The sequence below is a fragment of the Xenopus laevis genome, chromosome 9_10S (genome assembly GCF_017654675.1).
Source record: "Xenopus laevis strain J_2021 chromosome 9_10S, Xenopus_laevis_v10.1, whole genome shotgun sequence".
Taxonomy (NCBI): domain Eukaryota; kingdom Metazoa; phylum Chordata; class Amphibia; order Anura; family Pipidae; genus Xenopus; species Xenopus laevis.
This window is the reverse complement of record NC_054388.1, coordinates 97,687,081-97,713,398: the sequence shown is the minus strand read 5'-3', so window position 1 is coordinate 97,713,398 and position 26,318 is coordinate 97,687,081. Positions and strand designations below refer to the sequence as shown.

The 26,318-nt window shown below is 37.8% G+C and overlaps 1 protein-coding gene across 1 annotated transcript; it reads right to left on the bottom strand.

Moving 5' to 3' along the window:
• Positions 1-1,406: 1,406 nt before the first annotated feature.
• Positions 1,407-25,710, bottom strand: pdilt.S (protein disulfide isomerase-like, testis expressed S homeolog). The gene is given in 12 exon segments (XM_041578029.1): positions 1,407-1,572; positions 3,582-3,674; positions 6,937-7,118; positions 10,975-11,095; positions 13,844-14,041; positions 14,996-15,121; positions 18,031-18,141; positions 18,531-18,665; positions 22,139-22,272; positions 22,517-22,723; positions 25,390-25,638; positions 25,641-25,710. Coding segments are annotated over 12 exon segments (1,698 nt in total). The 3' UTR covers positions 1,407-1,500.
• Between the last annotated feature and the right edge of the window lie 608 nt (positions 25,711-26,318).

The window sequence follows — 26,318 nt, the reverse complement described above, 5'->3', positions numbered from 1 at the left end:
TACAATGTATATCCCTATGACAGAAAATTTCTCACTGTGAAGATAAAAGTGAGACATTGAGATTACAAAATGCTAAATAAAGCACATTGCAAGGAAGGCAATAAATGAATAGCTCACTAAAGTTATCAGTTTATCCTAAAGGGCTTTTGTACTGGATACATTTTAGCATCATGAATTATCACCCCATTAAAATTGCGCCCAATCTGACATCAAGGATTTGAATAAGATTCTTTGTATAGCACCAAATTATTATTCATTAAAATGTCTTTATTGGATATGAATGGCAGAACCTGGTTCACAGTGACATTTCAGGCCTTTTATCAAGTTTACCAAACACCGGGTCGTTAAGCCCTTTTATAGACAAGAACATTTCGCCACCTACTGGCAACATTCAGCAACCACTTACAAATTTTTAAGCAGGTTGTTACAATGGCGCACAAAGGAGCAATTTACTAAAGGGCGAAGTCCTTTTGCCACTTCGCCAATTTACTAACGGGTGCTGGCGTAGAAGTAGACCTACTCTAGCACTACTTCGCACCCTTACACCAGACGAAGTTGCGCTCTGGCGAAGGGACGTAACTACGCTAATTCACTAACTTGTGGATTTTACTGAACTTTACCTCTTGCACCAGACTTTACTTCGCCAGCTCAGACCAGGCGAAGTGCAATAGAGTAGATAGGAGTTTGTCAAAAAAAAGTTGAAAAGTTTTCTAAGTCCCAAAAACGCTGGCATTTTTTACTTTTTACTGGGTGATAGGCTGAAAAAGATCGTAACTTTCCCCCCTACATTTGGCACATAAACTATACAGTGGGCCCATGTGTAGGGCAATATAAGACCTCTATTAAATTTTATTAAATTTCCCTGGCCTTGTGTAGTGTAATGTAGTTGCTGCAACATATACGTCCATTGTAGTTTAACTGCACGCCGTATACTAATTAGGCATTGCTAGCGTAACTTCGGACTGCTTATTGTATAATCGCTAGCGCAACTTCGCAACCGTTCGGTAACCTGTGCGCAACTTCGGATCTTCGTGAATTTGCGCAGCCCTGGCGAAACTACGCCTGGCAATGAGTGGCGAAGTGCAGTGAAGCCGTCGCTAGCACGTTTTCGGCTTATAGTGAATTTGCCCCAAAGAATCAACCGCTGTCACACGGTCCAGGACTAGAGGTAGGTGACAAAAGAGGTACATTCCTAGTGCCCCCCATTGTGCCCTAAGCACGTGCCTCTCCAGACTACCCCTATTTTCGGCCTTTGGTGGGACAGATACGATTATAAATAACCTTTACACAATCTTTCAGGAAGATGAAGCTAAAGTTTAAACTAAAGTTTGGGATATAACAGTTGACACAGCTGTTTAGAACTCTTGCCCTGATGCCAATATAAATGAAAGAAAAAAACAGCTGAATGGTGATACATTTCTTTTATTAGGACAAAATCTCACTGCTTAATAATGTCCGGTTGATAATGACGGCTGCAAATTGCGTAGTCTGTGCAACCGGCTAAAGCTCTTCCTTTGCCATCTTTTTGTCATCGTTCTCTTCATTTTCTGTTTTCCTTGTCCCAGAAGCTTCCTTTAAAAAGTACAGATATAAATAATTCATATTCTTATAGTATTGAACGTGTGCAGCCTCACTGAAGGTGGGGGAAGGGAAGAAAAGAGGATGGACAAGGGCCTGGACTAGAGTGTAGCTGAAAAAAGCAAACTAACGGAACAGCCTTGTAATGATATTGTCGATTCCTACCAGCACTATATCAGGCATCTCACTGATATCTAACACATGGAGGATACTTTTCAGTTTAAAACTGGTTTCTCTTGCTAAGATTCACATAAAAAAAGATTTCCACAGAGCACAGTGCCACTTCAGGTCTTAAAGTGAGGGCACCCATGGTAAGTCCCCATCTAAAGGCCCTAAATCATTTCCTCAGTTTGGAATTCACCCCCCACTAGAGTCCTGCAGCAGGTCGGATACCTGCAAAAAATTGCGGTACCCTGTGGGTTGCAGGTAGAAGTTCCGGGTGCGGGTATAGACACGGGTCGGCGGTTCTGCGGGTCGCGGGTCGGGCAGCGGGTCTTCTAAATAGCGATTTTTACTCCTTTTTTCTGATCACGCCTACTTCCGATGATGTCACTTCCGGGTTACAATGACAGCACTTCCTGCTTTACTCCTTTTTTTCTGATCACGCCTTCTTCTGATGATGTCACTTCCGGTTTACAATGACAGAACTTCCTGATTCTTGATGGTCAGCAGGTCGCAGGTCCGGGTTGCAGATAAGGTACTTGCGAGTTGGGTAGCGGGTCCAAGAGGGTAAGAATGCGGTTTTGCAGGTCCGTGTTGCGGATTGCAGGTTGGGCACGGGTTCCAAAAAATGGACCTGCGCAGGACTCTACCCCCCGCACCCTTCCCCTCCCATCATTTGGAATGCTGGACTTATAAGGTGGCCATAGTGGTCTTATATGGTGAGAGACAAACCGACCATTATCGCAGAAGACTTGGATATCGGTTGATAAGCCCCGGCAGAAAATTTTGCCTTTGAAGGCACATCGACCACTGTTATTGCTGAATCATCAGATACAGGTAGAATTCTATTGTTTCTATCTGTATATCTGATGATTCAGCTCTACATGTATAATATCACCTTTAAGGCTAAGGCCACACTAGGCGATAGCGCCGCGATTTGACTCGCGGCGACTTTTCGCCAGGCGACTTTTAAGCCGCAATCGCTGGGGAAACTTTTGCGCTGGCGTCTATGGGGAATCGCGAAAAATCGCCAGCGTAAAAACACACGCGGCGATCTTTTCTCTACTGTCGCTCAAAATTGCCTCGCTAGGCGATTTCGAGCGACAATAGAAAAAAGATCGCCGCGTGTGTTTTTACGCTGGCGATTTTTCGCGGCGAAACACACGCGGCGATCTTTTCTCTACTGTCGCTCAAAATTGCCTCGCTAGGCGATTTCGAGCGACAATAGAAAAAAGATCGCCGCGTGTGTTTTTACGCTGGCGATTTTTCGCGATTCCCCATAGACGCCAGCGCAAAAGTTTCCCCAGCGATTGCGGCTTAAAAGTCGCGGCGAAAAGTCGCCGCGAGTCAAATCGCGGCGCTATCGCCTAGTGTGGCCTTAGCCTTATACAACAATCAAACAACGTATTTACCTTTTCCTCTTTTTCTGCGTTTCTAGATTTCATTTCATGTTCCAGATATTCAATGAATGCTGACAGTGTCCGTTGACTCGCGGCGACTTTTCGCCAGGCGACTTTTAAGCCGCAATCGCTGGGGAAACTTTTGCGCTGGCGTCTATGGGGAATCGCGAAAAATCGCCAGCGTAAAAACACACGCGGCGATCTTTTCTCTACTGTTGCTCAAAATTGCCTCGCTAGGCGATTTCGAGCGACAATAGAAAAAAGATCGCCGCGTGTGTTTTTACGCTGGCGATTTTTCGCTATTCCCCATAGACGCCAGCGCAAAAGTTTCCCCAGCGATTGCGGCTTAAAAGTCGCGGCGAAAAGTCGCCGCGAGTCAAATCGCGGCGCTATCGCCTAGTGTGGCCTTAGCCTTATACAACAATCAAACAACGTATTTACCTTTTCCTCTTTTTCTGCGTTTCTAGATTTCATTTCATGTTCCAGATATTCAATGAATGCTGACAGTGTCCGTTCTCCAGTGTAACGAGTGGACTTTACAGAAAGAGAACGTTTTATAGTTAAGAAGTGTTACTGTTACTATATCACAACAGAGATAGAAATGGGCAAAGACAGACACATAGTAAGAAGTTGAAAAAATACTGAAAAAATGCTCAGTACCTGGGTTTTCCAGATAAGGGGTCTTTCTGTAATTTGGGTCTCAATACCTTAAAGGGGTGGTTCACTATTAAGTTTACTTTTAGTTGTAGGACTAAAGCTCCCACAAACCTGTAGCATTTGTATAGAGCTACACTGTTATGGAAGGATTGTGTCTATTTCAAAGGAAAACTATATACCCACAGTGCATACTTAAAGGGATACTGTTATGGGAAAACAGAATTCTGCACTGAAATCAGTTTCTCCAAAGGGCAAACAGATTTTTTTATATTTAATTTGGAAATATGACATGGGGCTAGACATATTGTCAGTTTCCCAGCTGCCCCCAGTCATGTGTCTTGTGAGTGATATCCCCCCTCCCTTTCCCCCCAACAAAAGAACAATGGGAAGGTAACCAGATAACAGCTCCCTAACACAAGATAACAGCTCCCTGGTAGATAGAAGAACAACACTCAATAGTAAAAGGCCAAGTCCCACTGAGACACATTCAGTTACAAAAAACAACAGCCTACCAGAAAGCAGCTCCATCCTAAATTACCGGTTCTTACTGAAAGCACATGACCAGGCAAAATGACCTGAGATGGCTCCTACACACCAATATTACAACTAAAAAAAAAATGCTTGCTGGTTCAGGAATTCAAATTTATATTGTAGAGTGAATTATTTGCAGTGTCAATAGTGTAAATTAGAAATAAAAACGACACCATAAAAATCATTACAGAATCCCTTTAACCAACAGACAGTTTAATTTAGTCTAAAATAGAATAAGGCTAGAAATGCTGAATTTTGTATACTAAACATAAACATGAACTTACTGCACCACAAGCCTAATTAAACAAATGATTTATCCTTTCAAAGTTGGCCACAGGGGAGTCACCACCTTGAAACTTTGTTATACATCTTTGCAAGACTAAGACTGTGCACATGCTCAGTGTGGTCTGGGCTGCTTAGGGATCGTCATAAATTATCAAACAATATCTGCCAGAAGCCGATACAGCAAGACTGATTAATAATCAGAATAGGCAGACTGCACTGGGTCCTGTGTTGTCATGTAATCTGATGTGAATGTTATGTTTTTTGTATTGTTTAATACAAACTTTTTCCAAATCTGGAGAACCAGTGGCTGCAGCAAAATGATCCTTCAAATAGAATCCCAGTTTATCTGTTTAAATCTGGCACCATGATCTTTGTCCCTGCAGCTGGAGTTGAAAACAGTAAAGGGGATGTAAAAGGCAAAAATAAAATCCAACACAAATCTCTACACAGTCGTCAACTGCTCTACAGGGAAACAAACAAAGCTGCTTGAGTTCTGCATGGCTGGGAAGTAAGGTGCTGCTGTTCATAAGTATGATTGCAGACTGCAGAGCAGTTAGGGACCGTCTGACAATTCCTAGTAAATGAAGAGAGAATTTCACTGCATACAGTCAGGTTTCTTACAAGAATAGTACACATTTTCTAATTAAAGTATATTGGAGATAGGTTTCTTTTTCATTAAAGAATGTAAAAATGGGATTTTATTTTTCTGACTTTACATGCCCTTTAAGTGGCCTAATAATGAATCTGACCAAACTGGAATACAGATATCAGTAAATATTGCCCTTTTACATCTTTTCTCTCGAGCCACCATTTTGTGATGGTCTGTGTGCTGCCTCACAGATCACCTGACAGGAAATACTGCAGCTCTAATTGTAACAGGAAGAAGTGTGGGAGGAAAAGACAAAAGGTGTCAGATCACATTCATTGGCTGATGTGATCTAACATGTATGTGTGACCTTGGTTTGTGAATTGTATGGTCCCAGGGGGTGGCCTGTAGTTCTTAAAATGGCAATTTTCTATTTAGGATTACCCAATGGCACATAATACAAAAAAAGTATATTATTATGAACATGTTTTTTTTACATGAAGCAGTGTGACATACTGTATGAGATGTTTATGCCATATATTTTTATGGGGGGTATAGTTTTCCTTTAAAAGTGCTTTAAACTCACTGCACTCCCTAGTTGTCTACAGACTAAAAACATAACTACACATGTAAGACAATTCTCCAAAGAGAATTAAATTGACCATAATGTCTTTACAGATGCAAGAGACTCTACCACTGAGAATTCTGATTCCCAGCTCCATGTCAGGCATCTTGCTCTTATCTAACATACAGAGATGATGTTGTCAGTTTGGTTTCATTATATTACACTGGCATGAGACATGGACAGATTTATTCAGTGCTGGGAAACTGTGTTTATTGTTTCCAACTCCAATTGCAGGAACAAAAACCATGGAGCCAGATTTACACAGATCAGCTAGGATTCTCATTGGAGAATTATTTTGTATTTTAATGCAGCAGCCTTGAGCAATATTGCGTTAATGAAAAAACCCTGATGTTGCTGAACTAGAGCTCTTAGAATACTTAAAGGGATCCTGTCATCGGAAAACATGTTTTTTTCAAAACACATCAGTTAATAGTGCTGCTCCAGCAGACTTCTGCACTGAAATCCATTTCTCAAAAGAGCAAACAGATTTTTTTTTATATTCAATTTTGAAATCTGACACGGGGCTAGACATATTGTCAATTTTCCAGCTGCCCCTGGTCATGTGACTTGTGCCTGCGAGAAATGCTTTCTGCAAGACTGCTGTTTTTCCTTCTCAATGTAACTGAATGTGTCTCAGTGGGACATGAGTTTTTACTATTGAGTGTTGTTCTTAGATCTACCAGGCAGCTGTTATCTTGTGTTAGGGAGCTGCTATCTGGTTACTTTCCCATTGTTCTTTTGTTTGGCTGCTGGGAGGGAAAAGGGAGGGGGTGATATCACTCCAACTTGCAGTACAGCAGTAAAGAGTGATTGAAGTTTATCAGAGCACAAGTCACATGACTTGGGGCAGCTGGAAAATTGATAATATGTCTAGCCCCATGTCAGATTTCAAAATTAATTATAAAAAAAATCTGTTTGCTCTTTTGAGAAATGGATTTCAGTGCAGAATTCTGCTGGAGCAGCACTATTAACGGATTCATTTTGAAATTTTTTTTTTCCCATGACAGTATCCCTTTAAATATAATATGTTAAATTAGCCTGGGATTTATAGTCCAGCAACATTTAAATAAAATATAGCTGAGCAACAGTTTTTAGATTCCCTTTAAAATTACCTGAGTACTTGATCCAGCAGGAAAGAAGCGAAAATAAGGGTAGCGATCCAGTACCATCAGCTTAATATCATTAGCTGTGCAGTCTATTTTGGCAATTGTCACATTTTTATGATTCTCATAGGTCATCCCTAACTCCTCCCAGATTGGGAATAAAGCCTTACATTCCTGAGACCATGGTGCATCTGCAAGGAAACATAGTTAAATTAGAGTTTAATGCCAAATTAAAAAGTAGTTTGTTTTATTAGTCTCCCTTTCTCTGAGTCCTTCTGAGTTCTTGTTTTGTATTTATCTGAGAGCATTTGTTTCCTAAAGATGTTAGCGATGTCAGAATTCTAGAGTTTTCAGAATTCTATGAATTCCAATAGTTTGTTGCCAGCAAATGAATTCATTAAAAACATCTTAAAGGGGTTCTATACAGTAATGCTGTCCCACAGCGCCCCTTGGTTTTCTATAGAAGTTGTCAAAAATAAAATGCAGGGAAATTCACCAATGATAATTCTACTGACCAAAAACTTCATTATAAATGAAAATCACTGACCAGTGAGAATTCTGATTCCCAACACTACGTCAGGCATCTTGCTTTTATCTTACATACAGACATTATTGTGTCATTTTTTAATTCATTATATTACACTGAAATCAAACATGGGGATAAAGGACAGATTGTTAAGTGCTAGGAAATAACTGCTTAAAGCTTCCAACTTCAATTGCAGGAACAAAGAACATGGAGCCAGATCGATACAAGTTGAAAAGAAAAATACCAGAATGTGATATATGTATGTACAGTATGTCTTTTATTTCAGAACTTTATTGTGGCACTGATTATCCATTGTTTATTGATTTACCAATTTTCAGAGGAATTAGATGCATTGACATTACACTGATCACATCTTTATTATGATCTCTTTCTGTGATTATAGATGGACGCTGTGTTGGAACGCATTTGCGTTCCAGCACGTTAGCCAAGAAGTGCTGCGTTGCCTCTTTGTTATAAGAAGGGGCGGAAGTGACGTCGGAGACTGGACGAACGTACAGCATGGCCATAGACAGGATGTACACTATGGTGGAACGCATTTGCGTTCCAGCACGCTACCTAGGCGACTCTGCTCCACCTCTCAAGTAACAGGGGGCGGAAGTGACGTCAGACGCCGGATTTTCAACGGATACCAACAAAAGGTTATAAAAGGACATAGACAGTAAGGGGCCGATTCACTAAGGGTCGAATATCGAGGGTTAATTAACCCTCGGTATTCGACTGGGAATTGAAATCCTTCGACTTCGAATATCGAAGTCGAAGGATTTAGCGCAAATAGTGCGATCGTACGATCGAAGGATTATTCCTTCGATTGAACGATAAAATCCTTCAAATCGAACGATTCGAAGGATTTAAATCCAACGATCGAAGGAATATCCATCGATCAAAAAAAGTTAGGCAAGCCTATGGGGACCTTCCCCATAGGCTAACATTGACTTCAGTAGCTTTTAGATGGCGAACTAGGGGGTCGAAGTTTTTTTTAAAGAGACAGTACTTCGACTATCGAATGGTCGAATAGTCGAACGATTTTTACTTCGAATTCTTCGATTCGAAGTCGAAGGTCGAAGTAGCCCATTCAATGGTCGAAATTCGAAGTTTTTTACCTTCGAATCCTTCACTCGAAGTTAGTGAATCGGCCGCTAAGACTCGTTCTGCCTTTTTGATTTTTGATTTATTTTTTGCCCCTGAGGAAGACCCTTAAGGTCGAAACGCGTTGGGCTAACTTTATTATTTAATTTTTTTGTATATTGTTTTTGTATAATATTGTTTTCCTTTTTGTAATAAATTCACTACTTTTTCAAATTGGGTAGCACACCCATTAGCACATCCATTATCTTTATATTTGTAACGCATATGGAGACCCTTATGGGGAGTCACCTATGGATTTAGCACCCTGTAGTTTAACTTTAGGGTGTGCGTCTTCTACCTTTATTTTGTAGATCGATACAGATCAGCTGGCATTCTCATTGGAGGATATTTTGCATTTTAAAGCAATTGCTGGCTATGTAGAGTTGGGGAAAAGATTTTGAAATGTTTATTGAGCAATATTGCTTTACAAATACAACCCTGATGTTTCTGAACTACAGCTCCCAGCATGATAATATCTAGGGGCAGATTTATCAAGGGTCGAAGTCATTTTTTGGATACTTCGACCATCAAATAGGCTACTGCGACTTCGTTTCAAAGTAAAAATACTTTGACTATTCGACCATTCGATAATCGAAGTACTGTCTCTTTAAGAAACTTCGACTTCAATACTTCGCCAAATGAAACCTGCTGAAGTGCTATAGGGACCTTCTAGAGCATTTTTCTAAGTTTTTTGAAGTTTAAGAAAAATCATTCGATCAATGGATGAAATCCTTCGAATCGAACGATTTTACTTCAACCGCAAATGGCCAAATTCGATGTAAAAAACTATTAGACTTTGATATTCAATTCGATGGTTGAATTTCGAAGCTTTTTCTACTTTGAAATTCGACCCTTGATAAATCTGACCCTAGTGTTGGCTTGAGTAGTGCAGTGCAGAAGGGTTTAAATGTATTTTTAAATGTTAGACCCTAAATACACAAGGAAAGGGAAGACCTTATACTCTGCACACTACTTTTCCTATTTGTACGTGATGCCCACTAGACTGCGTTGCACAAAGTGCTATTTGCCCTGTCGCCAACCCTATTTAAGCAAATTATTGCACATATCTAGACAATGGATCATGATAATTTAATATGAATTTGCAAATTCATTAATACAGGAGAAATTAAATTCCCGGGGTAAAATGCTATGGAAACAATGGTTTCGGATGGTTCTTTCAATTTGTTGATTTTGTGTTAATTTCCTGCAAATGTAACCTACAACTCACTTGTGTTACTCCACAGAACAGGCTCTTTTTTTTGTTTTGCATCCGATATCCGAGTCACTCTGAGAAATGACTGTCAGGAGCCATATCAGAACCCGCAGTAATGTGCTAGTTAATTCTGCTTTGCTCAATTGTGCACTTAGTAGAGCACACGGTGTACAATACAGAATCACATACTAATGCCAGTTTTGATGCCCCCGCATCGCAGCACCAAAAGTAGTGCCATTAAGAAGTAATGGCACTGCAGCTTGTGCACCACTGTATCTACCAACACAGACACTTAGGGGGTTATTTGTTAAAGTCCGTTTTTTTTCTGGTTGGACTTTTAAAGGGAAAAAAATGAATTATTTTCATGATTTATTAAACTCTGATAGTATGAATAAATAAGTACTCCAACTCAAACCTGCCGAGTTCAAGTAGAAGTCCATGGCAGATGTCTTATTGATATCCTGATCTGTGCTGGGTTACATTCAATAATTCAAAGATTTTGTGGTTTCAGGTGTCAAATCCAAAAAACTCTGAGGTTTTGGGCGTCAAACTCGAAAAAGTCACAGTTTTCAGTGACAAATCCGAAAAATTTGTAGGATTCACGATTTTATCAAGTACTTTCCCGCATGAGACATTTGTGGAAAGATTTATTGAGCGTAAATAAAGTTTTTGCTGTTGGAGTAATTTTTTGCATTTTGATTTTCAGATTTTGATAAAAAAAAAACCTTTGTTGCATCTGCACTGGTAAATCTCTTGCAAGTTTTGCCCATGTACTTCTTTTGCCAAATGAAATTAAACATCTTGCAAAATGAGTTCCACTAAACAGAAAAACAAAAACCACTAAAATTCAAATCTTTCTAAAAAAATATCAGTTCCCATCTATTTTTCTAATATCCTTATCATTTACAGAATAAGTTACACAATACTCGAAATTATTTGTAAATATGTTTACTGTCGCTAATATTCTACATCTTACAAACCAAGGTTCCACAGTACAAAACAATCATAAAATCATAATTTTGCTTTCCTTAGCCATGATTTTGTGTGATTTATGAAAACGATAATGAAAAATACTAATTGCAGTGTATGACATCTAGAACCTTTTGAGTTTGAGTCAAAAATCTATTGGCATTATTTGCAACTAGCAAGTAATTATACTTACAAAACATGATAAATGTATTTGTCGTCTTATTGAACGCAACTCGATTGAAGTTTTTTCCAACAAGCAATTTTACAGGGTTTTTGTCCCAGTCTTTAGGGATTTCTTCACTGTCTCTTTTTGGCTGTCTCAAGAAAACAAATAATATTTCAGCTATTTAGTTCTCTGCTCAAATTGGAGTTCTTACATTTTTGTTGTCCAGCATAAAAGGCTTTTTAGAAAACTGAATCGTTACCTTGGAAGAAGTCAAATTACAAACAGTTATCATCTTTCTTCTCATAAGTATATACTTTTTACACAGCATTGATGGCATATCAGTGTATTTTAGCATCAAAATGCAAGAGTTTGCATATCAACGCCAAAATCCGCAGCATGTTCCTGCACCTAGTTTGAGGCAAATTATCCAGGTCCAGGTACATCAAGCAGTGGAGGAGAAGATACTTGGCCTGCAGAAAATCTGCTACGTCTGGCACTAGACTAAAAGTTATACAGTTTACAGATGAGGTTAATATATATATATATATATATATATATATATATATATATACACACATATATATATATATATATATATATAGTCCTTCAATAGTATATATAGATATAGATATATATAGATAGATAGATATATAGGGGCAGATTCCCTAAAGGGCGAAGTGACTAATGTGACGTAATTTCGGTACTACGCCAATTCCCTAACGAGCGCAGTCATAACTTTGCTAGCCAAAGAGACACACGCTAGCGATCATTCACAATCTATCGGCAGGCGAATTTTCGCTCTGACAAGGGGACGTAACTCCACAAATTTAGTAAGATGCGGATTTTACTGAACGTTACCTCTTGCGCCAGACTTGCCTTCGCCACCTCAGACCTGGCGAAGTGCAATGGAGTGGATTGGATTGCCTCAATTTTTTGTTGAAAAATTTTCTAAGTCCCAAAAAATGCTGGCGTCTTTTACTTTTTTCAGGGTGATAGCCTGCAAAAGACCGTAAAATGTTTTTTGGGTTACCTGGTTCTCCCCTACATTTGCTAACATATGACACATAAACTATACACTGGGCTCATGTGTAGGGCATTATAACAACTTTATTTTATTAAGGTTCCCTGGGCTTGTGTAGTGTATTGTATTTCCTGCAACATACAGTATACGTCCATTAAAGTTTCACTTCCCGCCGTATGCAAATTAGCTAGCACTAGCGCAACTTCCCTTTGCTAGCCGAAGTAACAGCAGCAAAACTTCGCCAGCGTTCAGCGCCCTGGACGCAAGTTTACATTTTAGAGAATTAGTGTTGTCCTAGCAAATTTACTCCTGGCAAAGTGTTGTGATGGCTGTGAAGCCGTCGCTGGCGAATTTTCGCCGCTTAGGGAATTTGCCCCAAAGAGAGAAAGAGAGACCCAAATCCCAAATTACTTAATCCCACAGATCCCTTGTGGGCATTTAATACAAAATCTTCTAAAGTCTTCTAATTTATGTTACTTACGTATCAAGTAAATGACAACACTCAGCTTGACGGGGCAGCAGGGAGTGTAAGGTTTAAACTTAGGACAAACTCCACTGACCCCCAATGAATTAAAACTTAAGGTAAATGCCACTGATCCTCAAAGAATTTTTAAAAAAAGCATGAATTGGACTATTTATATGACCTTCTTATTAAAAATGAAAATCATATGTTTATATTATGATCTATGTACTGATACTGAGGGGCACATTTACTAAGCTCGAGTGAAGGATTCGAAGTAAAAAAACTTCGAATTCCGAAGGCTTTTTTTTGGTACATCGACCATTGAATAGGCTACTACGACCTTCGACTTCGACTCAAACGATTCGAACTAAAAATCGTTAGACTATTCGACCATTCGATAGTCGAAGTACTGTCTCTTTAAAAAAAACTTTGACTACCTACTTCGCCACTTTAAACCTACCGAGCTTCAATGTTAGCCTATGGGGACCTTCCCCATAAGTTTTCTAAGCTTTTTCTGATCGAAGGAAAATCCTTCGAATCGATGGATTAAAATCCTTCTAATTGTTAGATTAGAAGGATTTAATCATTCGATTGAATGATTTTTCCTTCGATCAAAGTATTTGTGGTAAATCCTTCGACTTCGATGTCGAAGGATTTTACTTCGAGGGTCGAATATCGAGGGTTAATTAACCCTCGATATTCGACCCTTAGTTAATGTGCCCCTGAGTATCTCCTACAAGTTTTCAGAAGTGAAATGACTAGTTTTTGGCCCCAATGTCTTGAGAAGAAGAACATTCCCATAAGCATATATTGCAGCTGCTTATCTGTCTCACTTGGTCCCCTATAATTCCTATGCCCCCAAAAGCAGTTGTAGGATCTGCTCCTACTGTGCCAAACCATAAGGTGAATGTGCCATGGCACTGGCAGGATCCTCTACTTGTCACCTCCCCTGCTCATCACCCCCACATTCATCACACCTCCCTCCTGTTCTTGCCCCTACCCCTGCTGTCTCGATATTTGCAATACAGAATGAGTGGGGGATGAAGTGGGAGGGTGTGATGGTGTGGTAGGCAAGAAGAAGAGGTATGTTCCCAGCAGCCCCTTCATATTTGCACCCTAGGCATCTACCCCTTAGTGCCAGTCCTGCTGTTTCCTCTACATTTACACCCTGATTGTATCATTGTAGCTATGGTTGAATAAAAACAGACATCCATCAGGTTCAACCTTATGTCCTGGCAAAACCAACCAAACTACTAGTGGATCATTTGAGTATAGAATGGACATGACTAAAAATGTTGGTACTATGAGTTTGTGTTCATGGGCCAAATTAATTTATCTGGACCCTAAGATTTCTGATGACAGCCTTGGATACTAGACATGCACTTGAACACATTACCCTTTATTTTTTTTACCTTAGCTTTCCCATCCAGGTAACTCCTGCAGAAATGCCTCAGATTTTCAAAGCTAACCTCATCAGCTGGCATTCTGTACTTCACATCAGTGGTCAAGTTTAAGATACGAACTGCTGGTGTATCAACTTCTGTGATGCGGAAATACTCAAAGATACGCCCACTCCGAGGCTCGTCGGTGTCCACAAGTATAAATACAAGCTGGGAAAGCATTAGAGGAAAGATATAGGATAACTGAAAAACACATAATATTGTAGGCAATAATGAATAATATATGGCACTGACTATATTTTGGGCTAAAAATGAGTATCGTCCCCGTGATGGCAGTGGCAAGTGACCCTTTCGCTGGCCCCCTAGACCACCAGGTAATCTTACATTAGGGGGCACATTTACTGAGGGTCGAATATCGAGGGTTAATTAACCCTCGATATTCGACCGTCTAAGTAAAATCTTTCGACTTCGAATATCGAACTTCGAAGGATTTACCGATATTCGTTCGTTCGCACGATTTAATCCATCGATCGAAGAAAAGCTAGGAAAGCCTATGGGGCCTTCCCCATAGGCTAACATTGATGCTCGGTAGGTTTTAGGTGGCGAAGTAGGTGGTCGAAGTTTTTGTTAAAGAGATAGTACTTCGACTATCGAATGGTGGAATAGTCGAACGATTTTTAGTTCGAATCGTTCGAATCGTAGTCGAAGGTCGAAGTAGCCAATTCAATGGTCGAAGTAGCCAAAAAAAAACTTCGAAATTCGAAGTATTTTTTACTTCACTTGAGCTAAGAAAATGTGCCCCTAGGTCATTATAATATATGACTACATACAGTTAGAGTATATGAAATCCCGCAAAATATTAAACCTAATTCCTCTGATTTGAAATCTCTTTTCCCGACACTAATTTTTAATAATTTGTCTATATACTGCTATGCCTCCATCCTCCCTTTGGTTTTTAATTTTAAAAACATAGATTTTGAGACAAAATTAAAAATATAAATAAATTAAATTTAAATAGACTAAATAAAATAATGACCCATACTGGTATTTAATCCTTCCTATTGACTTCCTTTATTTCTGTACCTTCCTTGAAATTTATTTCAAACCTGCCCGCTCAAACTCCAATACTGTACTTAACTGCAATACTAATACTGCAATACAAACCTTGCCTCTGAATTCAAGGGCAGCAGATTCAAAATTTTCGTAAATTGCACCAAATAATTGAGAGGATTTGGAGGTGAAGAGCAGAATGTGACTGTCAACAGGGACATCGAAAATAGTGACCTGAGTCTGGAAAAACCAAGACAGACATCGATAAACCCATGTATCTAAGTGACTTGATAACTTGATAGCATAGCATTTTCATAAAATCATTTGTTAAATGAAAAAAAGGCATACAAAATAATCTAATTTGGTTTATTCTCCCAATATAAATCTATGTTGAACATAACAATTTTAGAATTTCTTTTCAGAAAAAATATGCAATTCTTTAACTGTTCCAATAACTTCCTACTGCATTCCTGTTTCATTGCAATAAATCTACTTGTTATTATATATTACAGGTATAGACCTGATAACCAGAATGCTCGGGACCTGGGTCTTTCCGGATAACGGATCTTTTCAGAAATTAGATCTTCATACCTTAATAATCATGTAACATTAAAAAAAACATAATTAATTATATTTTAGTTTGGTTAAATTACAAGCTACTGTTTTATTACTACAGGGAAAAAGGAAATAATTATTACCAATTTGGATTATTTGGATAAAATTAAGTCTATGGGAGACATTCTTTCTTTAATTCGGAGCTTTCTCAATAACAGGTTTCCGGATAACGGATCCTCTACTTTTATGGCAAGAAATTTAAAAACCAGTGGAAACTTGACTTTTAGCTGTCCGAATAAAAAATGTCATACATCCCAAATTCTTTTGAAATCTTCACACAAAATAATTGTGCACTAGTGATTTAGGGGTCAGCATGAAAGCTGCAGGTCAGGTGGATTCTGGCAGACAAAATTAGCTCTGCAGCAAGTTGCAGACCAAATTCGCCAGTAGGCCAGCCATTTCTCAATTTTTCCTGCATGTCCCAGCCCAACATCTTATAGTTGCAACGGATTCATTCTTAACAGTAGCTGTCATCACACCAAATGGTTAAACAATATACCTTATGGACAATTTAATCGTATTAAACGGAACTGCAGCAAACCAAGTGATTATGAAAAAGAATGTAAAATTCTGAGCACCCACTTACGAGATAGAGGATACAAGGAAGATACGATTAGGGAAGCTAAACTCAGATGCGATAAAAAAGAGAGAATTGGACTAAACAATAACAATGAAGTAAAAAATAAATTAAATAATCCCATTTCATTCATTACGACCTTCAATAACTCAAATAAAAAATTAGAAGCCATTATAAAAAAACATTGGCATATCTTGAAAAAAGACAAAGATTTAAAAGACATTTTACCCAACAAACCATATATTTTATATAAAAAACCTCACATAATTAAACAAATACTAGCACCAAGTTGCCTACCACCTGTTGATCAAAAATCAATAACCAACCATTTTTCTAAAGAAAAATTAAACGGATTCTTTACATGCAGAACCTGCAAAGGATGCAAAACAAGTAAAATCAATGATAGAAACTACAAAAAATTTGACTCAAATGTAACGAAAGAGGAATTCATTATTAAATCGCTGATAACCTGTAACAGTAATAATGTAATTTATTTATTACAATGTCCCTGTAATCTTCAATACATAGGACGAACAAATAGAACTTTGAAGATCAGAATAAGGGAGCATATGAATAACATAAAAAAAGGAGTACTGACACACAGTGTTTCAGCCCATTTTAAAACTCACCATAACTCAGACCCTTCTCTTTTAAAATTTATGGGAATAGTACAGAAGAAAAATCACTGGCGAGGAAGTGATATTATACAAGTAATATCGCGTGAAGAAACATACTGGATACATAAACTCAAAACACTTAGTCCAAAAGGTTTAAATATAGAAATTGATTTAAAATGTTTTTTAATCTAATAATGACAGTGTTTTATGCGTGTTATAAATAACTCTTTTATTGTAATTTATTATAATTGATGTATTTTTAAACGAAATTGTACGTTTTGGAAACGAAATTCTGTTGCCAATTGCCAATTAGGCTAATGAACTAATGACTTGCTCTATTTAATCCATGACGTGAAGTTCCACGTGTGATGCCCCTGAGGAAGTATCGTAGGATATGAAACGCGTTGGGCAATATTTATTACTGAAATAAAAGTTTGAAAAGATTTATTCTCCCCTTCGATTACTTATTCAAGTATTACACAGCACCGGAGGCTTGCTGACTGATTGCGAGAGAAGAAAAAGATACGGTACCGATCGGGGACGTTGATTACATCCGTGAGGCCGCCTTCATCCAAAGACCGGTGTCTAACAGCGTCTCAGGAACACGCTAACATCGAGCGGTTACCCTGCGGTCCATTTAACGCTTTATCCTGCTGCCGTTTGGTAAGTTTTTAGGACCCGCAGGGCCTGTACTTGACTCCCGACGATTCTTCACTATCTGTAGCTTTTGCCTTCTAGAACTACCGCACAGCTTTACATCGGGTACATATACCCTGCCATAGGAAAACAACCTACACGCTTCTGTTTGACGATCTATATTGTGAGTAGTTCCAATATCTTAGAAATTATAAGAAGTGTTGAACTTACTACTCTATATACAGTTCTTTCTTTCTAGGTGTTTGTGTATATATTGAAAAAAGGATATTAGCGCACCTCTTCGCTTAATACTATTATCTTATAGTTGGCCTTGCTTGCCACTGTGATTTATATACTTGCACTTGTTCCGCCCTGCCCCAGTGATGATGCCAGAGATGTGTCAGTTGGGTGCAGATATATAAATTAGCGCAAAAGGCTGTCTTTTGATTTGGGTGGGTTCAGGGTAGGTGCCAGTTGAATAATATTTGATTTGTGCATCACTGTTTTGCCCCTATAAATATCCCAGATATACAATGTTTCACATTCTGGTTCATAACTGGCATTTCATGAACTATTATTGATTATACGTCTTTTCAAAGCTTTTCTATATAAGTAAAATAAACCAAAATAATCATAAGCCATACCGAAAAAAGTGCACACAATACACCCCTGCTTTAAACTGAATCTGTTTACCTTTTCCTTACCTCTAAATTATACTCAGTCACCACGTCCATAAAGTAGGTTCGGATTAATCTCACTAGGTCCAACTTGCTTTCAATTTCTTCTTCTGGTATTAAATAGTTGGCAGGATTGTCCTTTATAACCAATAAGGGAATATAAATGCAGCTGTAAGGGATTCCTTGATGTAATTTACATCAATTGCTTAGTATTTATAAAATATGATAAAGGGAATGAATTTGCACAATGACATAACTTTAAACAGTCCGATCAGACTATGATAAAAGGCCGGTGAAAAAGGTACCAAATGGAACATTACATTCTATCATGTTTCCCAAGATAAATGTTATTATTATTATACTAGTAATATTATAATACTAGTAAATATCTATTATTGATAACAGTCTTAGTGATCATATTTTAAATCATTTGTCTTTGGTCCTGTGTATGAAAGTGTTCTACATTATTTAGCAGTGCTAAAACATATATTATTAACTGTTTATTTATTTCCAACATTCTTCAGTACCTTTTTGTATACTGCAATCATATTTGAAGTGATTCCAACATGTTCAAATATATCATCGTTGCTGACCAGTCCAAAGGGAAAGTCAGGAATATCCTTGGCAGCTTCAAAAAAATGTTCTTTCTTGCTATCCGGCTCCTGTTTATTCAAAAATGAATGATTGTTATTATAAAGATCTTAGCTAGAAATATGTTTTTGAAAAGAATAATGTAGAAATGTTGTTGCATTATAAATTTGAAGGTGCGCATGATTCTTATGATGGAATGATTTGCATACTTGTTTGAGGGGATGAAAGGTAAACATTTATCATAATATGAAGCTTTCCTGGAGGAATAAACTAATATGCTCATGCTTGCGTCATTGAATTACATTTGTAGGTTCTTTTTTTTTTTTTAGTTTTGTACATATACAAAGGATTCAGGGTTATATATGAGTTATATAATTCACCAATAGCTGAAAAATTTGTATTTTTATACTCTTGTTAAATGCAGTATTCTGTTTATTCTTTTCTCCCTGCAGAAAATAAATTGCTGATCATTTGTTTAAGACCTACAGCACACGTGGCGTTTTGACCACTGCTGCCCTCCAGTGGAAAACAGCAGAAGTCATAATGCCATTGTTTATCTTTCACTACTGCTAAATAGATCATGAGAGCAGTTTTGAGCAGAGGTCTGCCTGTTGCTGCTTTGGCTGTTTCAAATATTACTATTAACATTTATTTTTACAGCGCCAACATATTTTGCAGCACTGTAAAATAAATGTTTATACAAGGAACATGCAGCATTACATACATAGAACATTCAGAATTGCATACATATTGTGTGAATTGTTGTGAATATGCCAGGGTTAAAATATTAAAACAGCATTGTATGTTGCTTACAGGCAGTGTCACAGGTCCACTCTCCTGTTTAGGGATGGTTGCTCCAGCTTCATGGCCATAACTAGGGGTAGACAGAACAGGCACCTGCCTAGGGCGTGCTGGGCAGGAACCTCTTGAAAAGCCTTCTGCCTACCCCTAGTCCAGGTTTCTTGCTGCTGCTGGGTCTCCTCAACTCCGCTCGCTCCCCCTGTGATGTCACTACGTGTGCGCAATCACGTTAATTAATGAAAACCAAAGGCATATCCATTCTTTGCTTATTATTTTGATCTCTGACTCTTCTTCAGTAATGGCTGCTGTAGCAGTGATGTCAGGGTTGGGTCAGACAAAGACTAAATAGGATGGGGCACTTATGATGTATACATCAGAGCTCTGTTTCTCACTACATACTCTCATCTCCCAGTTCAACCCCATTTCAGTCCTTTTCTTTACCTCTGGGCAATTCATCAGCCATCCTAATGACTTCTAGGTCACCCCTACATACATTTTTTCCAAGTGTATCTTTACCTCTGAAACAACCTACTTCTAATATTTGGTAAACGTCTACAATGTGTTTTAGTAGTCCTCAGGAATCACATTCTAAAAGAAAATGTAGCATTTACAGCATTTCAGTAATTCAACATTTACAGGTGCCCTACAGCCTCCATGCATTTCTTTTTTCCTGTATATCGCCTTTCTTTATGTATATTAGGTGCTCATCGAGGTATAGAATTTTATTCTGCAATGTTATGAATGGACATACTTTTTTAAAAAAGGAAATAGTTTTAATGGCCTATTTATCATGTAAAAATTGGAGGAAGAGAAAGAAGAGGTACTACAGACAACCAAAGCAGATAACTCCCCAAGTGGAATTAGTGGTCCAAGTGCACCAGCCCCAGATTCTCAGCTCGGGAAACAGTAAAACAATATTATGCAGATAAAGTCCTATGGAGATGTGTATTTTTTAACTATATCAATAAATATTGCTTTTACTTCTATATTTTGGTCCTGTGGATTCACTTGAGTGCCAGATGGCCCATTTTTGTTTGCTCTGCATAAAAACTGGAGGAAAACATCACCAGTGATGTTGCCCATAACAACAAAATCAGCAATAGATTTCAACAGTCACCTACAAGTTATGCTGGCCATAGATGCGCAGATTATAGCCTATGTCGGAAGAACAACCTGCAACTAACCATTTAGATTCATGAAAAGTAGTAAAGAGAACAAATTACACAATGCTCGGGCCATTAATTGACAGACAGCGATCGTACGAAAGTTATGTCTGGCAAATAGTATTGACAATCTCCCACTGATTTGCGGATATATTATCGATAGAAGACTCGACAGACAGACGGCACTTCTGGAATAGATTTATTGGGGTTGCTGCTGTAAAACCTAATGCGTTTCGAGAGTAAATCCCTTAATCATAGCTCCTATGATTAAGGGATTTACTCTGGAAAGGCATTAGGTTTTACAGCAGCAACCCCAATAAACCTATTCCAGAAGTGCCGTCTGTCTGTCGAGTCTTGTGAACGTTCACAGTGGGGACACTGTTTGACTGAGCACCTGGTTTCAGGAACATGCGGTGAGCAGTAGCGGTCCTTCTTTGTTCTCTATCTATATATTATCGATAGCCAATATAATTAGTTTAACCTGTCCGATTGACTCAGTGACCGATTGTCATGGTGTGAAAAATGTCTATGTCTATGGCCGGCTTTACAAAGCAAAAGCAATGATCTTTTATCCAATTTTTACATAGCATGATAAATAGGCCCCTAAATAGTGATAATAATTTTTGTGTTTAGGACTGCTGTGTCCATTGCTTTTTAAAAGAGACTGCCCCTTCAGCAGTACAGTTATGGGACCTGTTATCCAGAATGGATAATAGACCGTAATTTGGATCGTCATTCTAGAAGTCTACTAGAAAAACATGTAAACATTAAGGGGCAGGTTTATTAAGGTTGAAATGAAATTTTGAGTTGGATTATTGGTCAAAACTCACAAATTCGAGTTGGGAATAATCCAATCTCAAATTTGAAATCTAATTCAAATTCAAGATTTATCATACCTGGACCCTGGGAACAATTTGAAAATCGACTATTCGCCACCTAAATCCTGCCGATTTCATGTAGAAGTCAATGGCAGAGGTCCAGTGTCCCATTTGAAGATGTTAATAGCCTTCCTGACATTCAAGTTTTTTCCCCGAATGTTTCAAGTTCAAGTTTAGTCGAATTTCAATTTAAATTTGAGTTTTAGGCTTAGTAATATTTGTTCAAGTTTTAGACATTCGATTTTTTTCTTAAATAACCTCCCAGTCGAATTATGAGTATATTCAAATTTATTAGAATAAAAAAATTCGACCTTTGATAAATGGGTTTCTTAAATATACCCAATAGGCTGATTTTGTTTCCAATAAGGATTAATTATATCTTAGTTGGGATCAAGTACAAGGAACTGTTCTTACAGAGAAACAGGAAATCATTTTCAAATATTCGAATGATTTGGATAAAATGGAGTCTATGGGAGACAGCCTTTCCAATTATTCGGATCTTTCTGGATAATGGGTTTCCGGATAATGGATCCAATACCTGTACAGTGCTCATAATCTATTGCTTTACTGAATTTCTACACAAATCTAGTGATTTCTGTAAACAAACGGCAAACTATTAATTCTGAACAGAATGAGAACCTGAAGTTCTTCTGCGCGTTGCCTTATGTACAGTATTTACCATATAGTCCTTGTTTCGCATACCTTAAAGAAGCCAACAACAGTCACTTTATCTGACTGAACAAAAGCCTCATACTGGTCTGTGCTGTTAATGTAAAGAGAGCTGGGTCGGATTCTTCTGTTCAGCCATGTGACAAATGCAGATGCAGTCCTCACACCTTAAACATGAGGAAAATGGATATGTGAGACCTAAATCCTATAACTCTTTCTTTCCTAAATGATTGCACTCTGCAGAACCAAATGTTTGATATGTAAGGGGCAAAGTAAAGGAAGGCAGTTGGATATGATGCGAAATAAGAGCTCACACTCACTGTGACGGCAACATCAAAATAAATGAAAAATAAAGAATCTGGAGTTTACCCAAATAGTTTGTTTTTCAATCACATTAGCACAATAATTTACCTTTGCAATTAGTAGGGTTTTCCCGATCACCATCCGCAAACAGCTTTATTGTAGGAAATTCTTTGATCTTAAACTCTTTTCGAAGTTGCTTTTCTTGAGTGATATCAACCTGACCAAAATTTATTTCTGAGGAGTCTTTCTTCATAATCCCTGCTGCGACTGAAAATTCTTCTTGAATGGTTTGTGACGGGTCTGATAAAGCAATGTCTGAAATAAAATGGTGGTTACATAATTCAGTAATGTTTTGTACTTGCTGAGAGCATTATAAACACAATATTTCCAAAAAATATCCAGATACCTGCCTATCCAACATTGTATTCTGAAACCAAGGGCATTTATACAGTATGTATTTAAAGGGGACCTGTCACCCTAAGAAATAACGCCAAATTATTTTCTATCATGTTAGTTGAGTAAAATAAACTTAAAATATATTTATTATTTAAATTTTGTTTTGTTCAGTCTTGGAATTACACTATCACACCAAGCAGGCAGGAGCCATGTTGTGGACACTGTTATTAAAATAAATTGTGTACCAAAATAAAATATTGTGTATACACCAGAATGGGGAACCTAATGCCCATGTGCAGTTCCCTAGATAATTATGAGGAGGGAAAGGGAAATGTGAGAAGTGCCGTGACATGTAGGAAGTGCTGAATGGAAAATTATGGATTAATTAACCCTCGATTTCGACCCTCGAAGTAAAATCCTTTGAATATCGAAGTTGAAGGATTTACCGCAAATACTACGATCGATCAATCGAAGAAAAAATAGTTCGAAGGATTTTAATCCATCGATCGAAGGATTTTCCTTCGATCAAAAAACCCTTAGAAAAGTAATGGGGAAGGTTCCCATAGGCTAACATTGTAGCTCGGTAGGTTTAAACTACCGAAGTATGTAGCCGAAGTTTTTTTTAAAGAGACAGTACTTGAATGGTCAAATAGTAAAACAATTTTTAGTTCGAATCGTTCGAATCGAAGTCGAAGGTCGTAGTAGCCTATTTGATGGTCGAAGTACCCAAAAAAAACCTTCGAACTTCGACTCCTTCACTCGAGCTTAGTAAACGTGCCCCTGTGTGTCTGTGTATGCCATCTCATCCCATGCTTCAATGGGCAATCTGGAACTTGTCAATGGGATCCAAACTAATGAAAACTGATCCAACAGATTCTACCTTACACTGATTAAAGTGCTAAGATGGCTACCTGCCCATATTTCTTTTAATTTCAGTCTTTTTTTTTTACAATGTCATGGAAGGACACAAGTCGTTCGGAGTCTAAATGCTCCAGTCTTATCACACATCAAAGACTGAAATAAAATAGAACTTTACAAATATTTGAACACTAGCCTTTTTTACACAATGCCTTGTGTTAGTAATAAAATCTGTCCTGAAAATTAAAGTGTTATATTGCAACACTGAATATTAACTGAAATGGATTGTTGTCAGTCACAGTTATTGAAGATAATGTAGAGATATATATTGACTTCATAATTAAAAAAGCATAAAAGCATGCCAGACCATCTTGCCATGGAGGTTTTAATAAGTGTGTAAAATGTATTGAGGGAACATTGTGTCTATGGGAATGAGTTGGACTCTCCAGGTAAGAGTAACAGAAATGATAACTCACTAAAGAAAAATACCAGAGACCATTGTGTAAAGTCCTAACTAACTATAGTAAATATTATACTGAAATTTTTTAAATTTTTTTTAAGGAATTCACTTGAAGAGTTTAAGTTAACTTTAAGGGGCAAATTCATCAAGGGTTGAATATCGAGGGTTAATTAAGTATTTTTGAAGTCGAAGTCGAAGTATTTTTGCGCAAATAGTTCGATCGAACGATTAAATCCTTCGAGTCGAACGATTCGAAGGATTTTAATCCAACGATCGAAGGATTATCCTTCGACCAAAAAAATTTAGCCAAGCCTATGGGGACCTTCCCCATAGGCTAACATTGGGTTCGGTAGCTTTTAGGTGGCGAACTAGGGGGTCGAAGTTTTTTCTTAAAGAGACAGTACTTCGACTATCGAATAGTCGAATGATTTTTAGTTCGAATCCTTCGATTCGAAGTCGTAGTTGAAGGTCGAAGTAGCCCATTCGATGGTCGAAACAGCCAAAAAAATACTTCGAAATACGAAGTTTTTTTACTTCGAATCCTTCACTCGAGCTTGGTGAGGGCCCCTTAGTATGATGTAGAGAGAGACAATTTGCAATTGTTTTTCATTTTTTATTATTTGTGGCTTTTGAGTTATTTGGCTTTTTAGTCAACAGCTCTTCAGTTTGCAATTTCAGCAGTCTGGTTGCTAGGTTCCAAATTACCACAGCGACCATGCATTGATTTGAATAAAAGACTGAAATATGAATAGGAGAGGCCTGAATAGAAAGCGGAGTGATAACAAGTAGCAATAACAATTCATTTGTAGCCTTACAGAGCATTTGTTTTTAGATGGGGTCAGTGACCCCCATTTGAAAGCTGGATAGAGTCAGAAGAAGAAGGCAAATAATTAAAAACCTATAAAAAAATAAATAATGAAGACCAATTGAAAAGTTGCTTAGAATTAGCCATTCTGTAACATACTGTACTAAAATTGAACTTAAAGATGAACCACCCCTTTGATTTAAAGTCTAATGAGCGTTACCAGCTAAGACCAACAATTTATTTTGCCCTTGCTTTAGTTATATAAGGATATAAGGCTGTGATTTAAATCCTGTTTCAACCACTATGTTAATTCCTAGTGGCCAGTTTTGGGGCCTGGAAAAGGAGTGTAACACAGATAATAAACAATATGGTAACCAAAAACATGTATTTTCCATTATAAAATGCAAGATTAATTGTCACAAAAAGAAAGATTAGTTATCACAAAAACTACTTCATACTTACAGAATTTGACCAATAAATACTTATTTTCTTCGAGGGCTCTAGCAAAATTTGAACCTGTCAGAACAAGAACATCATTCTCCTCTTTAATTTTAGGGGGCTTGTGCTTCTTGACTTCAGAACCTGTTTCTGTCTTCACATCATCTGCTAAAGAGAGGGAGATAAAGAAGCACAAGAGGAGGAACAACAGCTTCATGCTGACAATATGCTTTCTGGTCGCTGGGGTAGAAATAAAAAGAAAGTCAGCTGCTTTTCCAGCGCAACTTCTAAAGGAACGAAACTCCACCTTATCTTCTCAACAAGTAGCAATTACCCACGTCTCATAACCTGATTACAAAATTGGCTTAATTACAGATAGTTCCAATGCAGTAATCCAATTGTATTGTAGAAGAGGAGTATAGTCAGCGTTTTATCATAAGAAGTGAAGTGATTGCACTGGGCAGAATGATGCTTATAAATGTATTATTAGTGAATTAATTAAGAATAATTAATATAATGTGAAAATAATCTATGCCTGAGATTCCTGATATTACTTAATTGGCCATAAGTAGATTTAATAATACATTCATAAATTGGTAATACAGGTATGGGATCCATTATCTCGAATTCCATTATCCAGAAAGCTATATATATATATAGTAGAATAAAAAAAACAGTACCAGGGGTCTTGACGTGAAAATCGTGATATACTGTTACATGGTATGTAAAACCAACGTTTCAGTCCCCATTGGGACCTTTATCAAGGTGAAAAATACATACAAAACTCTTCCTTAAATATATACATTAGTGTGGTATAGGATCCCTTATCAGGACACCCGATATCCAGAAAGCTCTGAATTACGGAATTGCTGTCTCCCATAGACTCCAACTTATCTAAATAATGCAAATTTTTAGAAATCATTTCCTTTTTCTCCATAATAATATAACAGTAG